Here is a 21,350-nt window from a genome sequence, read left to right as displayed (position 1 = left end):
TAAGCAGACACGGGGAGACCATGCAAACTCCACACAGAAAGGCCACGTGCAGGTGGGAATCAAACCCAGGACCTTCTTGCTATGAAGCACAAGCACTAACCGCTGCGCTACTGTGCCATACCATGTTGATGTTGAGTGTAGGCTACTTCAGGTTCCAGCTCAGCTTCTTCTTCTTTGGTCAAAATGACAGGACAGGGGCCTTAGTTTCTTGGGAGGAGCTCGGAGTAGCACTGCTGCTCCGCCACATTGGAAGAAGCCAGTTGTGGTGGCTCAGTCTTCTGTTTCAGATTCTTCCTTGATGCTCATGGGGAGGTGCTTCGGACATGTCAAGTTGGAAGACCCCGAGGAAGACCTATAGGACGGCTGCCTTCACAACCCTAAAACAGACTAAGTTTAATCTTAAATTAAACTTAAGGACATATTTTACTAGACTTTATATTGTTGATAGTATTTTCTCTTTTCCTGCATCTGTGTTTTCGCCTTATACATTCTATACATATGTTGCCTTTATCTTGTTGTCCACCACTTTAGTCGAATATATTATTTATAAAGTGACTATAAATAAAGTTGGAATGAACAAAAATATCTCTTGGCAACGCAACAAAAAGGCAGGAGATTCCGTGTCTAAGCAACTGCTTGGCACCTGAAGCGCACTGCCCTCTTGTGGTTAAAAGCTACATCTGGAAAGAGGAAAGGGAGAGGGAGGCAGCCAGCCAGACAGACACTTTTTTGTGTGTGTGGTCTTTTGGGGAGGGTTAGAAGGGGATTTTTCGGCTCTCGTCTGGCCGGCTTCTGCCCATCTCCCGAGCGGAATGCGCAGACAGAGAGGCGAAGGGGGAGACGGAGCCGTGCCGCGTCTGTCTGGGGCGCACTCCGGTGACCCACATCCGAGAAAGGCCCACTCCTCCCCGCGAACGAGGCATCTATTTACGTCAGCCTACATAATAACCACCACCGAAACACACAATCCCTGTTATTTTTACGGCACAAAAAAAAAAAAAGAAAACAAATCGTCAAATGGCAACATGTGATAGATGATGGTCCCGCATTTGCAAAAAGATGTTGGCACTTCCTCCGTTTTTTTTTTCTTCCTTTATTTTGTCAGCCAGCCTCTTCTCCGGGGCGCGCGCATTTTTATTCCGTGGGGGTTACAACCTTACAAACTTTCAACCACTATGTCATCACGATACAATGCACGCGTTCGATCACCTCAGGCACGTCCATTACAAACTAAGCGTGCGTCACAGGCTTCGAAGATCACGCATGAGCGCAGACGCACTGCGTGGGATTGAAGTAGTAATTCTCCCGAAGCCCCGTCTTTAGCGCAATGGTACGCCCCACTCCCTGCCTTTAGCCGTTGTTGTACGCGATGCTACCGTACAGATTTGTCGCGCTACAAAGTCCCCCCCCCCCCCCTGCACGTTGACATGTAAAGCCGCGGAAAGATGCTTATTCACGATGGAAAAACTGCTAAGAGACGACCAAAACGCGCGCGGGGGAACTTTGCGTGACCGGCTCTAAACTTTAAACCGCCCTGCCTCCCCACCTCCTTCCTCGCATCACTTCCACTATTAGTTAGCATTGTTTTATCCACTACTATTGCCAGCGCTTTTTCTCTCCCCCCCCACCTCCGTCTCCGTGTGTGTATGTGGATTCTTTTTTCCTCCCCTCTCCTTCTTCCCGTGGAGCAAGTCTGATGAATTCACCGAAAAAAGACGCAGACGATGATGTACCCGTGAAAGATCCAGTTAAATATGGCGAGCTGGTCATTCTTGGGTAAGTCTTGCTCCAATTAAAACACACACACACACACACACACTACAAAGCGATTCTGTTTGGGGACACATTACCCTCCCGGCTTGATGGTAAGTCTGTCCCGAATTCCGGACACGATCTATGCGTAAAACCCGCTTTACGCATTCCTCCTTTTAGCCAAATTCTTGAGGTTTTGCCAATAGTAAATTCATTGTAGTAAGCGCTTTATGCTCGCTTCCCCGTTTTACTACAGCGCTATTCAGCCTGTGCCCCTTCGTACCCTGCAAACTTATCAAATACCACGCACACAGAGTCTATTTCCACTCAGCTTTGTTGCAAAATGGACCAAATGACACATATGTCAAGCGCTGTTAAGATATTGGCGATGTGTGTGGGCGATTTTCCTCAATGGTTGTAGCGGCAGGAGAAGGAAGCCAATGATGTCATACTATGCTGGGTATAAAAGTAGCGACAGGGATGACTTCGTGGTGTGGAGATGTGCACATTTCGCACACGCTGAAGATTGTGTTGTGTCACTACTCTTGGGTATAAGAGACGACTTCAGGCATAGGCAGAAAAGCCCGTTGCAGGAGCAGGCAGTGGCAGCATCAGCAGTACAATATGTGCAGATGACAGCCACCAGCTTCCCACAGCAGCAGCAGCAGCAGCACCCTGAGGCTCCACACTGAGCATTGGTCCGGTTTATAGGGAGCTGAAATGCCAGCACACCAGGGATGCAAAGCAAAGGTGAATTGATTTAGCAATTAACAGCGCCTATGTAGACGCATACAGTATATAGTCACGGTTGCTGGTTCAAATCCAGGCTGAGACCTCTTGCAGTCCGAGTTTAGACCTGGTGTCATCCATTTCCTGACCTGTCCTGGTTTGATATGACTAAAAAAAAAGTCCTCATAACTGTCTTGAATATGGTGATAAATCACACCAACCATTTCAACATAGTACGTCTTTTGACTTTGTGAAATGGTGTCAAAAGTACTAAATCAGGAGCAAAACAAGGCTGAAACACAGCTAAAATAGATTGCATGATATTTTTGAATTTGCATTCTCGTTTTAGGCTGTAAAAAAAGCGTGATCCTCAATTAGATGGAAAGTCATTTTGCGATATGGACATCGCATCACCTAATATCACGATCACGATAATTTGGTCCTAGTCCTAGTTTTCTTTCTCATGCTCTGTGAAAATCTTGGTTGCACCATTCAAGATCTATAGTATAGATCGTCAATGGTGGAAACGCTGCTGACAAGAAGAGGAAACCGTAGGCCACATGATTAGGCCTGTCATGAAAACAAAATCTGAAGTTATCGTGGTTTGATTTGATATTATTGAGGCAGGAAAATATCACGATAAACGATAATATTGTGAGCCACTTGATGCCGCTGAAACCAACTTAAAAAATGGAAATCTCAGTAACATGTTTTAAAAGTATGTATTAACAAATCCTTTATAACACATGAGTTGCAATTAACAGGAAACTCAACTAAACACATATTTACTGTAACATTGTTCAAGTATTACAAAAATAGGATTCAAATTAGGGAAAACAAGTAATACAAGTACTGACGATAATTATGGAGCCTAAAAATATTTATTTTTTCTGTCATTTTAGTCGATTTAGTAATTATCATGGCAGGTCTACCTGTGAATCAAGTAATTTTCCATCTGTATTGACTCAATGGACTTAAATTATAATAATAATAATGGCTTACACTTAAATTGCGCTTTTCAAGCCTGTGTTACCAAGTTTCTCAAAGCGCCACACTGTCGTCATTATTCATTCATACTACACTCAGTGGTGGTAAGCCACTATTTGGGGTAGACATTTGAGGTGTGGCAAGGCAAGTTTATTTATAGAGCACAATTCATACACAAGGTAATTCAAAGTGCTTCACAGGTGCATAAAGTTACAAGAAAGCAGATCAAATCAATCATCATAAAAATTAATTGATTACAGTAAAAGGCAAGAGTGCAGATAAAATACTTTCAGTGTCATATGCAAAATGACTGTTGTCAGCCTGGATTTGAACTTTGTCAGAGTCAAGGCCAGTCTCACATCCTCAGAAAGGCTGTTCCAGATTTTAGCTGCATGAAGCTGAAACGCAGCCTTGTTTATTATTTACTCTGGGAACCACCAGGAGACTCCTCCCTGAAGTTCCCAGGACCCGAGATGGTTTTAAATTATGTTGTCTGAGCAACAGGAAGCCAGTGCAGAGACAGGAGCACTGGACTAATATGGTTGTATTTCCTGGCAGGTTTTCTGTAGACTATAGACTGTGTTTTGTAATAACAATCAACAACGAAATAAAATGAACTCCATAATAAACCGATGTGTAGCTTACAGTATATGTGATCATGTCTTTTTTTAAATGAGAAAGTTAAAGCTGTTCACTTCGTGTAAATTTGGAGAGTGAGTGTGGATGATGTTTATGATTTCTCCCTTACAGTAACATAACTATGTTGAAGGCACCAAATGCTTGTTATTGCAATATCTGACTTAGATTTACACTTTGTCACTAATGGCACTTGACAATAATTCAATTGGTTTTCCTAATTCATCCATTTTCGCCTTGTGGTCCTGATTCAGTATTATGCAGGCGTACCTTTGACACTCTTGATCGTTATTGCCAATATTCACCACTTCTATCATGGAATATTGCATTGTTTTCTCATCTCGTGCAGCCCCCCCCTGATTGTGACTCACGCTGACATATAATGCGCCGTCATATGCTTCTCCCGGTGCCCAGCTTCCTGCCCAGAGCCTCAGTGTGTGCCAAAGATAACTGACCTAATGCCCCCCTCGCCCCTCCGGCTTCACTGCGAGAGAGGACCGTCAGAATACTGATGAGCGCCTCCAACTGTGGAACAGAGTTGTCTTTTAAAGTGGGATTAAAGCGGCGACGGAGTGAACTTTTTATCTGCAAATTTGACCTGAATCCCAAAGAGAGGGAGAGGAACCAGTGAATACCTGGTTAGCTTAAGCAGTTTGACCTGTCTGCGCTCAGGTTATACATGTTTCTCTGTTCTGTGTCGGATTCTTCCGTTTGGTCTGGCTTCCCGTATCTCAGTTCAGAATGTATTAAAGGGATACTTCAGGATTTTTGACATAGGGCCTCATTTCCTAGTTATCCACAGTGTTGTTGATTTCTGGAGATTTTTTCATTTTTATTCATGCATTCCCTACATTTGAAGAATTTAGTGGTGCTAGGCTAGTGCAAGGCTAGTGCATGTCTATGGTAACTATTAGCCTGCATTAAAAACCTCTTCAAAATCATGGGGTCGTCCTCCAAAACGTTGCTGATTTGATCTGATTTGTAGAAAGCTCCTTTGTGAATTCCACGTGTAGTAATGCCAGCCGCAGGTAAACAAACTACTGTAGATCCGGTAACCGAGCAGATCAATCCGCCGCTGCGTAGCTACAACCAGGAAGCTAATGCTGCTCAAGTATAAGGTCTTTTAAATGCAAATATATGGGTAGTCTGGTGTTATAAGTGATTGCCTCAGGTGCACTGTGCTTGGGTCAGACTGTTTTTAATGCAGGCTACCTAGCTACCTAGCTAGACATGCACTAGCCTAGCACCACTAAACTCTTCAAATATAAGAACTGCAGGAATAAAAAAAAAAAAATATATATATCTCCAGAAATCAACAACACTTTGGATAACTAGGAAATAAGACCCTATGTCAAAAATCCTGAAATATCCCTTTAAGACAAAGTTGATAGTGATTGACATAAATTAGCTTGAGCATAGTTGGTCGAGAGAATTGCCTAATAAAAGATTTCTGCTTATTGTACTTTTGTAAATCCACCCATTCTGCAATTTTACTATACCTTTATTTCTATGTTGATGTATTATTAGTCTATGCCCTTTTAGTTTATAGCATTATTATTTAATTTTTACTGGTAGTCTATGTTCCATGTTGCACCATTGTGCCGAAAAAGTGTCTTAGTTTGTGATTCCTTTCACTTACAGTGTCAATTTGAGATTCTGAATAGTTTGACAGTTTATAAATGCGTTATTTGAAGGCAGTGGATATTTAGCCTAGAGAATCTGTATGATTGTTTACGCTGTTGTGCCGTAATTTGGTCCTAATTCATCAATTTGTATCACGTGGTCACATTCAGTTGACTAAGTGCTAAGATAAGATGAGCCTTTATTGATCTCACGATGGAGAAATTCACTTGTTACATTAGCTCTCAAGAAACACTCACGGTGTGCAACATAAACAGGAAATGTGCAAGCAATTAAATAGTAAATTGAGGTATCTTATGTACAGTGAATTAAAAAGCTTCAGATGGTTTGCCGGAAAATAACTTCTAAATAAAATGCATTTCAGTAGATGTTTGTTGAGGTCTAAAGCAGTGGTTCTCAACTGTTTTGGCATCAGGATCCACAATCACCTTGGGTTGACAAGCCACGACCCTAATATGACTTAGTCTTGTAAAATATCATGTAAAATACTGTCTTTTCCTCAAAAATTGTTGTTGAATATGCACTAACCTCTTAACCCCCACCTTAAAAATCCCAAATCTAAAAGCTTCTTTACTGAAGGGCTTAGAGCTTAGAGACCAGTGTAATGCCTGATTTGAAAGCTAAGACCTACAAAACTAATCCAAGATTTTTCATTGTGTTGTCGTGTTGTTTTGTCGCTTTCTTGTCATGTTTTTGTTGCTTTTTTGTCATTTTTTTTCTTGACGTTTTTGATGCGTTGTCATCCTCGAAGCTTTTCTTATTTATACTGTTTAAACTTGTGCTTGAGCATCGATACTTGAGAGAAGACTGAACTATTGTAGCTAAACTCGAATAATCCCATGCATTTCAGAATATGTTTGCTTTGTAAACTGTATATTAAGACCAATGGAGACTGGATATGTGCTGTTTGCTTAGGATTTTGTACAATCTAAATAATTGCAGTCTTTGTGAGCTGTTCCTTAGAAGTCTACCTCAGCAGAATGACTTGGCCGTGTGACGCAATCCACTACGAATAAACTATCGACCGTTACTACTTCTCTAAAACTAAACCAGAGATCAGCAGATATCCGTCAGAGCGCGCTGTGCTTCCCCCGAGTCCTGTCTGAGGTTGGGTTTATCTGCAGCTCAGACACAGTGAGGTTTGTGTCAGACTGAACTCGCAGCTTCAGCATGTGATCCGTGCAGAGCTCCTGACATCAGCCGCGACTGACGTGTGCAGCAGGAATATAGCTTTTCACACCAAGACAGGACTAAACTCAAGCAAAGAATATGACTAGACCAGGACTAAAGCAGGCTAGGACGAACCTGAGTGTTTAAAGCAGTTCAAATACAGACACTTTTCCACTCTCTCTGATTCTGATGCTCGGTCTCGTCAAGCTTTGAGTGAGTGACAAGGGGATTTACGCGATTGCAGTGAAGTATGAACTTTCAGAAGTGTGACCTCTTAAAGGATAGAGAAACTTTGGTATCTCTGTCCTACAGGAGCAAACGCTTGGTCATTCACCAAACGTTTGCTCCTGTGCAAAATGAGTAGCATGTGCAAAAGTGCATAATTTTTTTGTTCACACATATCTGATTTGGAGCCCTAATTCTGTGCCCCAAGTGCAGCCCAGGGGAAAATTATGGCACCTCAATTTTTAGTGGCCCTCAAGCTCCTTGTTGAATTTGCTCATATCACCGGAGATGGTAGTTTTTACTACCACTACCACTTTTTTACTACAGGCAGTTTTTACTACCATCTCCTAAATTATTAAATTTAATACTTTTACACAATTACAGCCTCAAAAAGTCATATTTTTCTGAGAGACAGGGCTGCATTAAGTTTCCAAGTAGTGCTGCACGATTTTTACATAAACCTTTTTGCAATTTTTCAGACAAATATTGTGATTCAATTTGCGATGTGTTGATACATTTAAATGCATAAACTGCTAAAATGATGAGTGAAGGAACTTGTGTTACCTTTCGACTTTAGTCAAACAACATATTCTTGCTCAAATTGCCCCACATTAGAACAATACACAATAATCTACTTTCAAACATATTTGGTTTTATGTAGACAGCACAGTCTTTTGGTAGCCAGGGAAATACCCAGGCTGCTCGAAGCATTTCGAACTGCACAGCAGCCTGTGGACCAATCACAGAACCAGAAGGGATGGCAAGACAATGACGCACTATTCGACATACGGAAGCTTGAGGTTTGTTTAGGAATAAAAAAAAGTTAATTTACAGATCCAACATGACAGCAGCAGACGCGATGTCATCTTTCATTCAACCTTATAAACCGTGTTCGAAATGGTTAAGCTTGAAAGTTTACAGCGAGTTCATCATACGTCATCTGATACGATGATACGACTGGCTATGGCTACATAAGCATGATAGACATTCGTAGCGCCCAATAAACGGCTATGGACAATCATAAACCACCCCTCTCCTACGAGAAAAGACTAAATATCCCTTGTGATTTAGTCTGGCGATAGTCCTCTGGATGAGTATCCCCGACATTCAGAGTAGCGCTGGGGGACAGCCACGTGACAAAAATAAGTCCGGGATGGAATCACAATGTAAACACTTTAGAATCTGCTTTATGGACACTCAGAGCTTTTATCTGTTGAAGCTGAACCCGAGGTTGCAAAGTTTGAAGATTCTGATTGGTGAACATCTATCACTCAAACGCCAGAGACAGAAGAAGAAAAAACTATTTGCAGTAGTTAAAACCACAACTGTGATTCGATATCGATAAAGCTTACCTTACTTCCAAGTCTAAATAAAGGTGTGAGACACATTTATACCCGCTCTTAAATACATCCATCTATATGTAGCTTACCACCCCCAGTATGGAGTCTCTTCTGAGGCGCTTTGGGGGGCCTTGCCACTTGCAAAAGCATTTTCTGTGTCTCGTTCTACGTCCTCAAAATGGCCACTGGTTCCTTGATGGACTGCCCAGCGCTAAAATAAGTGTAAAGGAGCAGAAGAGGTGAATATTTCATGATGTTATTTCACAAGTGCTACATACAGTACGAACACGTCTGGCCTGAAATGCCCGGCTCTTTCCCGACACTGCCCTCCACTGGGTCTGCTTCATTTTAGTTATTTATCATTCAACCGAGAGGGACTCGGGTGGTCTGGCAGGAGGAACAGTCAGCAATGAGAGGAAGGGGAGAGTTTGGTAAGAGTCAGGAAAAGTGCTGTATCTCTAAACTAGGTCCAGGACAAACCAGGGCTACACTAAACCAAAGCAAAAATGTGCCAGTAATCAGCTTTTGAGCTTTAACCCATGTTTTAACACTGTTGTGTTGCCAAAAACCTACCTGGAGTATCAGTATCATAAACCTAGTATTGCTAAAGTACTGGTATAGAAAGAAATGTGCCTTTACCCAGCCCTAGTTTTAAGTGATCCTCTTTCTGGTTTCTTCTTCTACTGTTGAAGTGTCTCCTGGGTTTTATTGCGTCATAGGAAAAACCTGAAAATGTCTTTCAAATGTTTTGATTTCCAAGACTGGATCTGAGCAGTTGTGCGCTCACAGTTTGTTCCACGGTTTCCACACACTTGCTAACCACATTGTTTGGTCAAAGTGAAAGTTTGTTCTTCCCACTGCTGCCTGCGGGGGGAGCTGCAAACTTTACCGCTTTAGAACCACTGACTGATTCTTTTATAGACATTATTTCAGATTATAAAACGGAAAATATCAATGCTCGGACATCCAAAAGAATGTTTTTAAAGCAGTACTAAGTAACTCTTGCCCCTAGAGGCCATAAGCGCAACTGTAGGTGTCGTAGCAAGTTGCGATTTTTTCTTATTAATTGTCTTGGAGAGTACACACTATGCTGACAGAAAAGGCGAAGGGAGAGAGGGATATTGTACATCCAATTATTAAATGGAAATAATTTATTTTTACTCAAACTTGGCTGTAAATACTGTTTAAAGTGACGCTAGCCCGCAGTTAGCTTGGCCCGTTAGCCTGTTAGCTTCTTCTTCGTGATTCTATTAGTGTGTATTGGTGGCTCCGGTCCGGTGGCAGTCAATTTGCAAACATGTTTTTCTGGCCAGAGACTATAGGGGGAGATGAAAGACCCTCCAATCATCCCATAAACACTTGTCTTACCCCCACAGGGACTACGGAAAGGATTTATTAAGGTAAACACGTTACTTAGTACTGCTTTAAGCCCCAAATGCAGGATAAGTCCACTTGAATCTGCATGGACAGAACCCAGACCGAAGCAGGACTAAACCGGGGGTCCACGTGCCGGCGCTCTCCTCTCCAGACAGTGTTTGTGTGATTTCCTGTGTGCCGCCCGGTTCGTCCTCTGTGTCCATCGGGTCGACCTGTTTCTCCTCGTGTCAGTCTTGAGCGTCTGAGCGGTTTCAAACTTGACAGGACCTCACGGAGCAGCGCGCTGACTCATCGCTGGCTCAAATTCAACAAACGTACAGATCGTGTGTAGAGTAGAGCTGTCTGTCAAAGTGTCAGAGGAGAAATCCAGTGAATGAAATTGGTAATGGTTTCGGTGCTGATGCTGCTCTAGATTAGGGTTAGATTTACAAGAGCTGCACAACTTTGGACAAAAACATAATTCAGTTCATTTTCTGACACGTATGGTATTATATTTGCAATTTTATGTTTTTGTCTTTGTGTGAGGCACTTTGACATGAAATATGCAGTATAAATGAACTTGCCATGCCTAAAATCATGCAAAAGGCTTTTGATAGTGTCATAATGTAGTTCCTTCATCCAAAGCGAACAGCAGACACACAGTTTTGACTAATCCTGTTTGTTTGTTCTTCTTTCTTCTTTATATTTAACAAGTGGGGGATCCTTTTGTACATATTTCTGTGGTGGAGGGGGAAACTGGAGCACTCGGAGAAAACCTATTTACCCTACTGTGAGTCATGACATCACAGACATTTTTATAGACCTAAATATATATATATATATATATATTATAGCCTGATTCTTCCTGTTTAAAATGTGAAATGTTCATTTTGGCCCAAACTCATTTATAGCGCTCACAATCTCGCCTGCACACCCGAAATGCTCACACAAATTATTTATATGCACATTTCACGCCTGTGTACAGCTTTGAGTTGTGGCAAAGTGAAGCAGGGAGGAAGACCCCCAAAATAAATTGGTCTAATTTACATTCTACTTCTGTCTTCCATTGCTCAATAAATATTAAGTGAAGACAATGCAACAAAGCCTGCTTTTGTGTTTACTCCACAACAACAAAAAGTCAGGTACTCCAGGATTAATACTATAATAAATATACTACAATGTGTAGGTATTAGGGCTGGGACGATCCACTTTTGTATCACGATCCGATACGTATTGCGGTACAATAAGTAATTATGATTTGTAATGTTTACCTCAAAATTTGTTAAAAGAAAACAGCCATGTGTCCAAAGTTTCGCATTTTTAAACTCAGTATTGTCCCTTTAAGATAAAAAATGCATTAACACAAAATGTAGCAAAGTGCTGTTACTGGAAAACAAAGGAGTGCAGGAATAAAATGCCTCCAAACACCAGTATTGAAAGTACTTTTTTCCAAGTATTGCGATACTTGGAAAAAGTATCGATACTTGGTATTGCAGCACAAAGTATTGCGATCCAAATCCGATCCAATATTTTGTCCCAGCCCTAATAGGTATACTACACTAAATACTAAAAAACAGAGCAATAATATTCATTTATTACAAAAGCTATTTCTTTTTAATTTGTGTCATTTATTTGAGGTGAAACAACCAAGTAACTTCCTTCTTAATGCTGTTTTGGTGTTGCTTGCTTTCAATACTTTTATTTCTTCGATAACAGTAGCACCATAACTTTTCTTTTTCCAATGCCATGCTGGTATCATTTAATGGTACCCAGCCCTACATAAGGCAGTGACAGAAGTTTCAACCTTATCACAATAAACTTCATAACATTTTAATCTCGTAGTGGCACAAAAACAGCATGTTCTTGTTTAACCTGGTGTCAGAGGTGTTTTACAAAGCCTTTATCATGTGGGAAACTTGGTTTGAAGCTGAATTTAAAGATGATGTTGTGCAATAGGTCTATTTCTTCATTTCAGTATCAATATAACGCAGCATAAAAGTGAAATTGGACCAAGTCTCGGCCTATGTGTCTGCTATTGGCTTTGTTAACCTTTGTATTGTCCTCTAAAAATCCATATTGGTCACATCAGGTTCATGTAGAAATGTAGAAAGCCCTTGGGGAGCTTCTCGGAAAGGGGCTGGTATCTCCCGAGCTACAGGTTTGAGACTCCTCACATAGATCCTTACCTGACTAACGTTTCTGCTTTTGAACCCCGTGCTAAAGTCAGATGCTTCCTGTCACAGCCTCCCATATAATCTGCTCGCATGTGGTCCGAGTGTCGCCGCTGCAGCTGACCCAAAATGTTTGATCCGAGGGTGACACAGATGAGAGCGGACAGGGACCAGCTGCTCTGATCTGATTTCGGCTAAAACCACTGCACGGTTTCCGCCTCAGGGTCTGCCCTACTGAACTCTGATATTATCACATTATAAAAGGCCACATCCCACTGGTTCAGTTATTAGCATCCTCACACGGCTCTGCAGTCTGTGCGCTTTCGGTTTTCACACTTTGGGCTTGTGCGTTTTTTTTTCAGACAAGTCTATCTGCAGTTACGGCCTGTGCCAAACCAGGAAATCGCTGATATTTGATAACTGTTGAATGTTGCGCTAACGGTATGAATGGGATATTTTAGTCAACCATTTCAACACAAATTATGTGCTAGTAATTGAAAAAAATCCTAAACTTGGAAGGTTTTTTTTTTAATTGTGTCTCAACAAGACTTAAAAAAATCAAAATCTGGACAAAAACAAGGCTCAAAGTTGGAAAACTGCAACTAAAACATCTTTTAATACTTTTTAAAATATACTAGAATCTAGCTTCTTCTTGTGATTTGGAGACAAATTAACGTCACCAAATATTGCAATAAATGTATCGTATATTGTGCTGTAGTGGCTTATTTGCAATGTATATTTTAAAGCAGAACTAAGTAACTCATGCCCTACAGGTCATAAGCATCACTGCATGTTGCGTTTTTTTTTTAACTGTTTCATTGTCCGTGAGAGTAAATACTTACGCTGACAGAAAAGACAAAGGGAAAGAGGGATATTTTACATTGTGCCACAACTCATTACACAATGGAAATATTTCTTTCTGCTCAAAGTTGGCTGTAAATACTGCTAAAATGGCGCTAGCCCGCAGTTAGCTTTGCCCGGTAGCCTGTTAGCTTCTTCTTCGTGATTCCATTAGTGTGCATTGGGGACTCCGACCCGGAGGCAGGGGAGTTGCAAGCGTGGTTTTCTGGCCAGAGACACCAGGGCATCCCATTAACAATTGTATTACCCCCAGAGGGACTACAAAAGGATTTATTAAGGTAAACACATTGCATAGTACTGCTTTAAAAGGGTTTCAGTTCAGGGTTCGGTAAAGTGCACATTTTTCGCATGTCCTGAACAACGATTATTTTGGTAATCGATAAATCTGCAGATTATTTTTTACGATTAATCGCTTGGCTGCGAAAGGAACAAGATTTATTTATTATTTTTTTGCTTTTTATCACATAAAGTTTAAGTAGCGCCGCTTGAGGATGTGTTGATTGAGCAAACTTAAATCGAGTGTTTGCAGGAAGTTCTTAGTGCTTTAAAAAAAAAGTTTCTACAGCTGAACTCGGTTTGCTCAAAGCTGCACATGAACACAAACTTTTCTTATCTTTCCTCATTGGAAAGCTAAGAACCTCCAGAGTTCAGCCACAGAGCTTTAATGACTTTATCAGGGACAGGAGCTTGGATTGAGGAAGTGAGAGAGAGTCCTTTTATGAATATTTCGATTTCCAAACTGGTTTAAACTGTAGGAGCTGGCAACCATAAGAGTGGAGCTAATCCTGCTTTCTGATTGGACAACAGCCCTGAGACACAGAGAGGTCTTATTTATGACATGCACAATGTACAAAACAATTTACAGACAGAGTTTTTCATCAAATTTACGTGTCATTTTTGCTCTTTTTAAGTCTATTTAAACCAGAAAATGATGAATCAGTTCTTTCAGCTGTACTAGTCCAGTCTCATTAACATTTGAGAAAAGAAATGCAAAGACTCCCTGGAGTGAGCTTTCAAATTGCAATTTCAATCCACTTGCTATTTATTGTTGTTTTTTGCATTTGCTGCTGAATGATTTTGTGTGTTTTGTGTGGTGCAGGTATAATGGCTCCCTGCCCAGCGGAGACCGAGGCCGCAGGAAAAGCCGCTTCGCTCTGTACCGACGGGCCAAAGCCAACGGAGTCAAGCCCAGCACCGTCCACATCCTCAACACGCCGCAGGACAGCAAGGTGCGCGGGACGGCGGGGTTCATTTATCTTTTCCATTGGAGATTAGAGATTAAAAGTGCAGTAAATATAATTGTTTTACTATTTTGACTGCGTAAGTTTGTCAAAAATGCCAAAAAGTATATCGTTTTAAACAACTTCAACCTGAGCTTTTATACTTTATACTTTATACTTTATACTTTGACTCCGCACTTTCCACTGAACTGTGCCTTGGTGCCGTCTCCGCTGTGGATCTGTGCGTGTTTCTGTGCGTGTTTCTGTGTAGGATGTTTGTCTGCAGTGGCTTCCTGCTTTGTCTTCCTGCTTTTCACGACAGCGCCAAAGGAAGAGTGACTCAGGGCTGGACCATTTTATTTTCTATTGTCTGCTTTTCTATACGTTATTGTTCACAAGCAGAAGTCTTTCACAGTTATAATCAGCCGCACAATTGGCATTAAACAATGCTAGATTCTGTTTTGCAGACACTGTGGTAAAATCTCTTGTTTAGATCTTGTTGTTTGCGCGTTACATCATTACATATGCACAAAACTACATTTTGTTGATAAAAATGAAACAGAGTCAGTAAGTTTCATTTTTACTGAGAAATTGTATTAAAAAAATTAAATTGAGTAGAGTTGGGACAAAATATCGTTTTGCAATATATCGTAATATGTCTGTTGTGATACGTGCGTCGTATCCGAAGCCATGTACTTTTGATACTCAACTCAGGTATAGTAAAACAATGCACCAATATTTCTGATTTAACCCAAGAAAGAAACTGCTCAGATTCAAAACATCATCATTAACGCTGGGTTATTTTTACTCGAGATAATACACCCGATAAAAAGTACTTGTCATCAAAATATATGAAAATATGAAAACATGACAATACATGACATATTTGAGTAGTGCTCTGTTATATTAAACTGTATCATGTCTAATAAAATGAAAGAAAAGCATCATGAGAAGACCAGATAAAAATGCTGAAAAATTAGGAATTTGGAAACAAAAAATTCCTATAATAAAATAATGAAGATGGAAGCTTGTTTTTGGTCCACCCATTCCTGGGATATGTGAGACTTTTCTGGTTCAGGCTCAGTGTCCTTGGCAACAGCCACAGGAGAGAGAAACAAAATATGTCATATTTTGAATGGGTATAAATGGCCAGCTGACTAAAATAACTATGTGTTACTCACTTGAGACACCGACTCTGCGACAGGAGCAAAGCTGGAGTTGAAGTCGCAAAGTAAATGTAGCAGTCCTGAGTGTCAACCTTGAAAGGAGCAAGATTGCCTGATTAAATACACTAACCCAACCCTGCCTTCTCTCACTATTGCTGGGTGAAGATCACCCAAACATGTGACTGTAGGAAAAAGTGTGTTTTGGATTAGGAAAACACCCAGGCCATCAAAGATGTCAAAGACAAACCTGAAGCTGCAGAGACCCAGGACACTCAGATAAACACAGCATAAGGAAAATCACATAAATGTATTTGCTCGGGTGAAAAACACTCGGTAATGGTGTTCTAGGGTTAAAGATAGATTAGATAGTACCAAATTTGACGTACTTTTTCCTCCCACTGTATATTATATCGCAATATGTAAGGTGGTCGGCAGAAAGTAGATATTTTGCTTTTGGACATTTCTTATCAAATACAAAAACTGAACTCAACCTTCTGTGGCTTTTTTTAAAGTAATGTTTGGCACAATCTGAAGTTTCAATATCATTTTGTTCTTGTGGTTCCAGGCGGTGCACAGCAGGGGGCAGCACAGCATCTCCTTCACACTGTCCAGGAACCAGACGGTGGTGGTGGAGTATTGCCATGACAACGACACCGACATGTTCCAGGTAATAAAAGCGACATCTATTCATAGTTTTCAGCGATGAAGGACAAAAGCATTTCCACTGTTTGAAGCAATGTAACGTCAACAACAGAGGTCGGCAATTTTGCGTCGTGGAGGCCGATTTTTATCATTGCCAAAACACCCAAGGGCTGAACCTCAACATAATAACCTAAAGTAAAGAACTATTTTCTGCAATTGCCAATGTTTTACATCAGTGGTTCCCAAGTGGCAGGGCTTTGGCACCCACCATTACCCTTGGATAACAAGCCGAGGGCCCAAATAAAACTGTAATTTGTCATATATCGTATAAAATATCCCATTAAGGCTGAAATTATGATCAAAACAACCCAATAACATTCATTTTAACAGACACAATTAGTGTTTCCGTGCAGTTTCAGATGGAAAATATTGAATAAAAGTTCCCTATAGACTCACGACCCACTGAAAATGGTTTCGTGACACACTTCTGGGTCCCGACCCACCAGTAGAGAATCACTGTTTAACATTATGACCAAACAGGATGTTCTGACAGGACATTTTTTAAATACTGACACTATTTCTCGTATTTTAGAGTACTTTAACAGGTATTTGATCTCTCATTTTCACAATAATATTTCACATAATCATCTTGGGGGCCAGAGGTTCTGTGCTGGAGGGCCGGATTTGGCCCTCGGGCCTGACGTTGCCTACCCCTGGTCTACAAGATGATATCAAAATTGCTGTTTGGAAGATATGCAAATCTACAATATCGAGTTTATCTCCAATGTCACGAAATAAGGATATAAAGTGGGGAAACAATTGAGGGGACACAAATGGACAAAATTGGGAGAAAATTGTGGGGGAAAAAGGGAAAAAAACTGAGTAAAGAATTGGAAAATTGAGGAAAAATAGAGAAAAATTGGGAGAAATTGCTAGAAAATTTAAATGGGGGAAATAATAGGGAAATTTGAGAAAAAACAAAGGGAAAGTGGGGAGAAAATTGAGGGGGGAAAATGGGGTTCTGTTCTGTATCCTTTTGAGTACCAAGACATTGTAAATTTAGATTTCTGACAGCACAGTTTTGCACATTTCTGATGGTTTGCGGAAATATTCTCCGATATTCACTTGTCATTATCTCCCAGCTCTAGATCCAAAGATTCTTTTTTGACGGATTCTTCTTCTGTGACGTTTCCCACAGATCGGCCGCTCCACAGAAAGCCCCATTGACTTCGTGGTGACGGACACGAGCGGCGGGGGGAAGGAGAGCGAGGATCCCTCCATCGCCCCCAGCACCATCTCGCGCTTCGCCTGCAGAGTCGTCTGCGAACGCAACCCGCCCTACACCGCGCGCATCTACGCCGCCGGGTTCGACTCCTCCAAAAACATCTTCCTAGGGGTGAGGAGGACCACGCATTGTTTTCATGTCTTCATCTGTGTCGATGGGGGGTTGCAGATTGTGGAATGAGATCAAGAACTCACAGGCGGTGGCAGAGTGTGGAGCCGACCTTAGTTTCTACATAATATACATAATACTTTACCACCGTCTAATACAGAGTGACTTGTGACGTAGTGATGTGATGTTCATGTATTGGCTCTTTTGAACCAAATCTTCTTCTTCTTCTTCTGCTTCTGCTTCTTCTTCTCCTCCTCCTCGTCCTCCTTCTCCTTCTTCTTCTTCTTCTTCTGCTTCTTCTCCTGCTTCTTCTTCTGCTTCTTCTTCTTCTCCTCCTTCTCCTCCTCCTCCTCCTCATCCTCCTTCTCCTTCTTCTTCTTCTGCTTCTTCTCCTGCTTCTTCTTCTCTTGCTTCTTCTGCTGCTTCTTCTTCTTCTGCTTCTCCTTCTTCTGCTTCTTCTTCTGCTTCTTCTTCTTCTTCTTCTTCTTCTGCTTCTTCTTCTGCTTCTTCTCCTTCTTCTGCTTCTTCTGCTTCGTCTCCTTCTTCTCCTTCTCCTTCTCCTCCTCTTCCTCCTTCTCTTTCTTCTCTTCCTCCTCCTCCTTCTCTTCCTTCTCTTCCTTCTTCTCCTTCTCAAACAGGGAAAAAATTGCTGTATTTTATTTGTGATGTCGTCACTTTTTTACGTTCTTTTTCATCTCACGTTGTTTTTGTCACTGTTTTGTGGCTTTTTTGTTGCACTTTTATCCCTCTTTTTTGTCACTTTTTTTGTAGGGTTTTTCTTATGTTTTCATACTCGTTTTCATCCTGTTTTCGTTGCTATTTTGACACATGACACACATTTCAAAGAGGGAAATGTATCCTGATGCAAGCATTAGTCGTTTTATACAAAATACATATCTCTGAGTGAATTCTGTGTCAGACAATATGAGTTTTCTGGATGTTTTAATGATAAATCAACAATGAGCTTTTTGTATGAACGGATCCCAAAAGATTCGGCTGTCATAAAGAGCCATAAATCCCTACTAAAAAAGTGCTATACAAGTAAGATTCTGCCCCCCTTCTCATTTGCATATATATTATTTTTTCCCAAGCTCTGAAGTCAGAAAGCTGTATTCAATCAGAGGTCCCAGTTGTAGAAAAGAGTGTGAACAAACGTCTCTGGTTTTGCAGGAGAAAGCCACCAAATGGAAGAACCCCGACGGCCACATGGACGGACTGACCACCAACGGGGTCCTGGTGATGCATCCCGAGGGGTTTCCCGACGAGCCGAGGCAGGGGCTGTGGAGGGAGATCTCGGTCTGCGGAGACGTCTACGCCCTGAGAGAGACGCGGTCGGGACCCAGCCGAGGGAAACTGGTGAGCACAGGAGAAAAAACAGGACGCTGCCTTCATGTGTCACGGTAAAGATGATCCTTTACAGATGTGAGGTGGAAAGTACCAGTGCATTGTGTTCAAGTGTGTTCGTGGTCGTAGCAAAGTGGAACATGAGAAACAAACCAGAATACACTGTGAACATGGACGCCAAGAGGAACAAGAGATGACATTAAAGTTGCTGCTCTCTTTCATGTTGAAAGATCAACGTTGATCTCTTCTCAGAAACTGGGTTATCAACATCACACTGCCTGACCACAACAAAGGCACCACACAAAAAAAAAAAAGATTTGCTGTGACATTGTTTCAAGAAGCTTCTGTTACATCAAAAGATCCTGTGTTTCATCTCTCACCAACATCTCATATTGATGATGGGAGAGTGTGACCTTCGCAAAGCCTTCTCCAGCACATCCCAAAGATTCTCCATGTAGGTTATGATCTGGACTCTATGGCTCCCTGATCCACTCTTTCGCAATGTGAGCCCGATGACTCCCTGCATTGTGATCTTGGAATATGCCCATGTGATCAGGGAATAACTTGGTCATTCAGAATGTTCAGGTCATCGGCTGATAAATTTTTTTTACCTGACCAACTGCAGCAACCCCAGATCATAACAGTTACAGGGTTTCCGCGAGGCATTAACAAGTATTAAAAGTCATTGCACAACAATGTATACTGTATAAGCAGTGAGGGGCAGGGTACCTTAAAATGGTAACATATTCTATATTAGTGGTTACGGCTGTAAAAATGTAATGTGTTTGTATTGCATATTACATAAAATGTAGCTGAGTTACACTTCTCTGAGTTGCTTTTGAGTTAAAAAAATATAAACTGAAAATAGCTATAATGCCACCGAGCAAAAGTGCAGTTAAAGATTTCCTTTTCCTTCGCTGTCCCCCTTCTCTCGTGGTTTGTTTTTACAACGTTAGCTATAAGCAACTGCAGATCCTATTCACCAACATGCAACTTGATTGTAACTCAAGTTACTAATGTAATGACAAATATATTCCTGTATTTTTTGTAAGTCATATGTTATACTTATATGTTACTGAAAAAAGTAATATATTTTTGCAATCTGTTACTTTGTAATACGTCACCCCCAACACTGTGTATAAGTGACTTTGGATTAAAACTTGAGTAGCCTTTAAAACATCAGACAAAGCTCTTGTGTGATGAACCAAACGTCTGAATCTTGTCCCGCAGGCGGAGGGGGAGAGCAGTGCGTTGCGGGACGGCTCCTTGGTCGACCTGTGTGGAGCGACTCTGCTGTGGCGTACCGGGGAGGGCCTGCAGAGGGCGCCCACGCTCCGGCACCTGGAGGCTCTGAGGCAGGAGCTCAACGCCTCCAGGCCCCAGTGCCCCGTGGGCCTCAGCACACTGGCCTTCCCCAGCCTGCCCCGCAGCCACAGGTGAGAGGGCACAACTGAGCATTATCACAGGAACAGACAGCTCCTGCAAAATCACACTCAAAACAAGTCATTTAAATATGTGCAGTGCAGAAGATTAGCTCTAAGCTTGATACGGCTTCATGGAGACTCTACATTATTATAATATTGTTCAGTCTGGGAGTAGTATTTTGCTTTATACATGCAGTTTTGAGTAATCCTGTTTTTTTTTCAGGGTTTCCATTCATTAAAAGTCATCCAAATGCATTGAAATTGGTTCCAACAGGCATTAAACCTTCTGAAATAGTGGCACTGCTTGACTATTTCATACCAGACGTTTCGCAAAAACACAAAAGGATATTGTCAGAAAAACATTGATTTGCAGTTATTTTTTTTTATTTCTGTACATTTGTAGACACATTTTTGCTCAAAAGTTTCTTTTTGTGTCCAATTTGCTTTTAAATGTCCAATTCTTCCATCATTTAGATTTAGATTTCTCTTTGCCATCATAGTATTAACATATTTTGTGTAAGCATTAATTACTTTGCTGCTACCTGCATGTATGAACTTTATTCTACTGCGTTCTATAGTTCTTCATGCTGGACATGTATAATAATAATATCATCTTTAAACAAATGTTCTGCAACAGCACCTTCACTGTCTTTGTGCCGCCCCGCAGCCTGGAGGAGCGGCAGCCATGGGTGTACCTGACGTGCGGTCACGTTCACGGGCGTCACGACTGGGGCCAGCGAGCGGAGGGCGTGCAGGACCCGGCCGACGTAGACGGCTCTGTGACCCGGAGAGAGTGCCCCCTCTGCAGGAGCGTGGGGCCCTACGTCCCGCTGTGGCTCGGCTGTGAGCCGGCCGTGTACGTGGACGCGGGAGCGCCCACCCACGGCTTTGTCCCATGCGGTCACGTGACCTCGGAGAGGACAGCCAGGTACTGGGCCGAGACGCCTCTGCCCCACGGGACCCACGCCTTCAGGCCCGTCTGCCCCTTCTGCTCCTCCGCCCTCAGCACCCCGGGGTGGACCCGCCTCATCTTCCAGGGGCCCATCGACTGACTGCCAACCACACAACCACTGTTCACTCTCACAGCGACAGGCGCCCGGGCTACAGTCACATAACGGCGCCGTTCTGTGGAAAGCTCCCATATTAGAGCCTCAGGAGCGTGTGAGCACTTTGTAATGGCTGCACCTCCACCAGGCTGCGTTCACGATGTTCTAGTCACGTCATCATTTCAGTCGGAGCAGGGGCCGAAACGACAAGAGAGAAACACTTTGGGAAAGAAATCTCCAAATATTT

General features: G+C 41.9%; 1 protein-coding gene across 1 annotated transcript; it reads left to right on the top strand.

Annotated features, from left to right (window-relative positions):
• The first annotated feature begins 1,324 nt into the window (after positions 1–1,324).
• LOC306974659 (E3 ubiquitin-protein ligase pellino homolog 2) lies at positions 1,325–21,302 on the top strand. The gene is made up of 7 exons (XM_079572030.1): positions 1,325–1,776; positions 13,968–14,097; positions 15,820–15,921; positions 17,095–17,292; positions 18,460–18,645; positions 19,864–20,069; positions 20,725–21,302. The coding sequence occupies exons 1-7, from the start codon at positions 1,697–1,699 to the stop codon at positions 21,107–21,109; spliced, it is 1,287 nt and encodes a 428-aa protein (XP_079428156.1). The 5' UTR covers positions 1,325–1,696; the 3' UTR covers positions 21,110–21,302.
• The last annotated feature ends 48 nt before the right edge of the window (positions 21,303–21,350 follow it).

Source organism: Gobius niger, assembly GCF_951799975.1.
Source record: "Gobius niger genome assembly, chromosome: 15".
NCBI classification, from domain to species: Eukaryota; Metazoa; Chordata; class Actinopteri; order Gobiiformes; family Gobiidae; genus Gobius; species Gobius niger.
The sequence above is the reverse complement of the archived record's forward strand: the minus strand, read 5'-3'. Positions and strand labels throughout refer to the sequence as shown.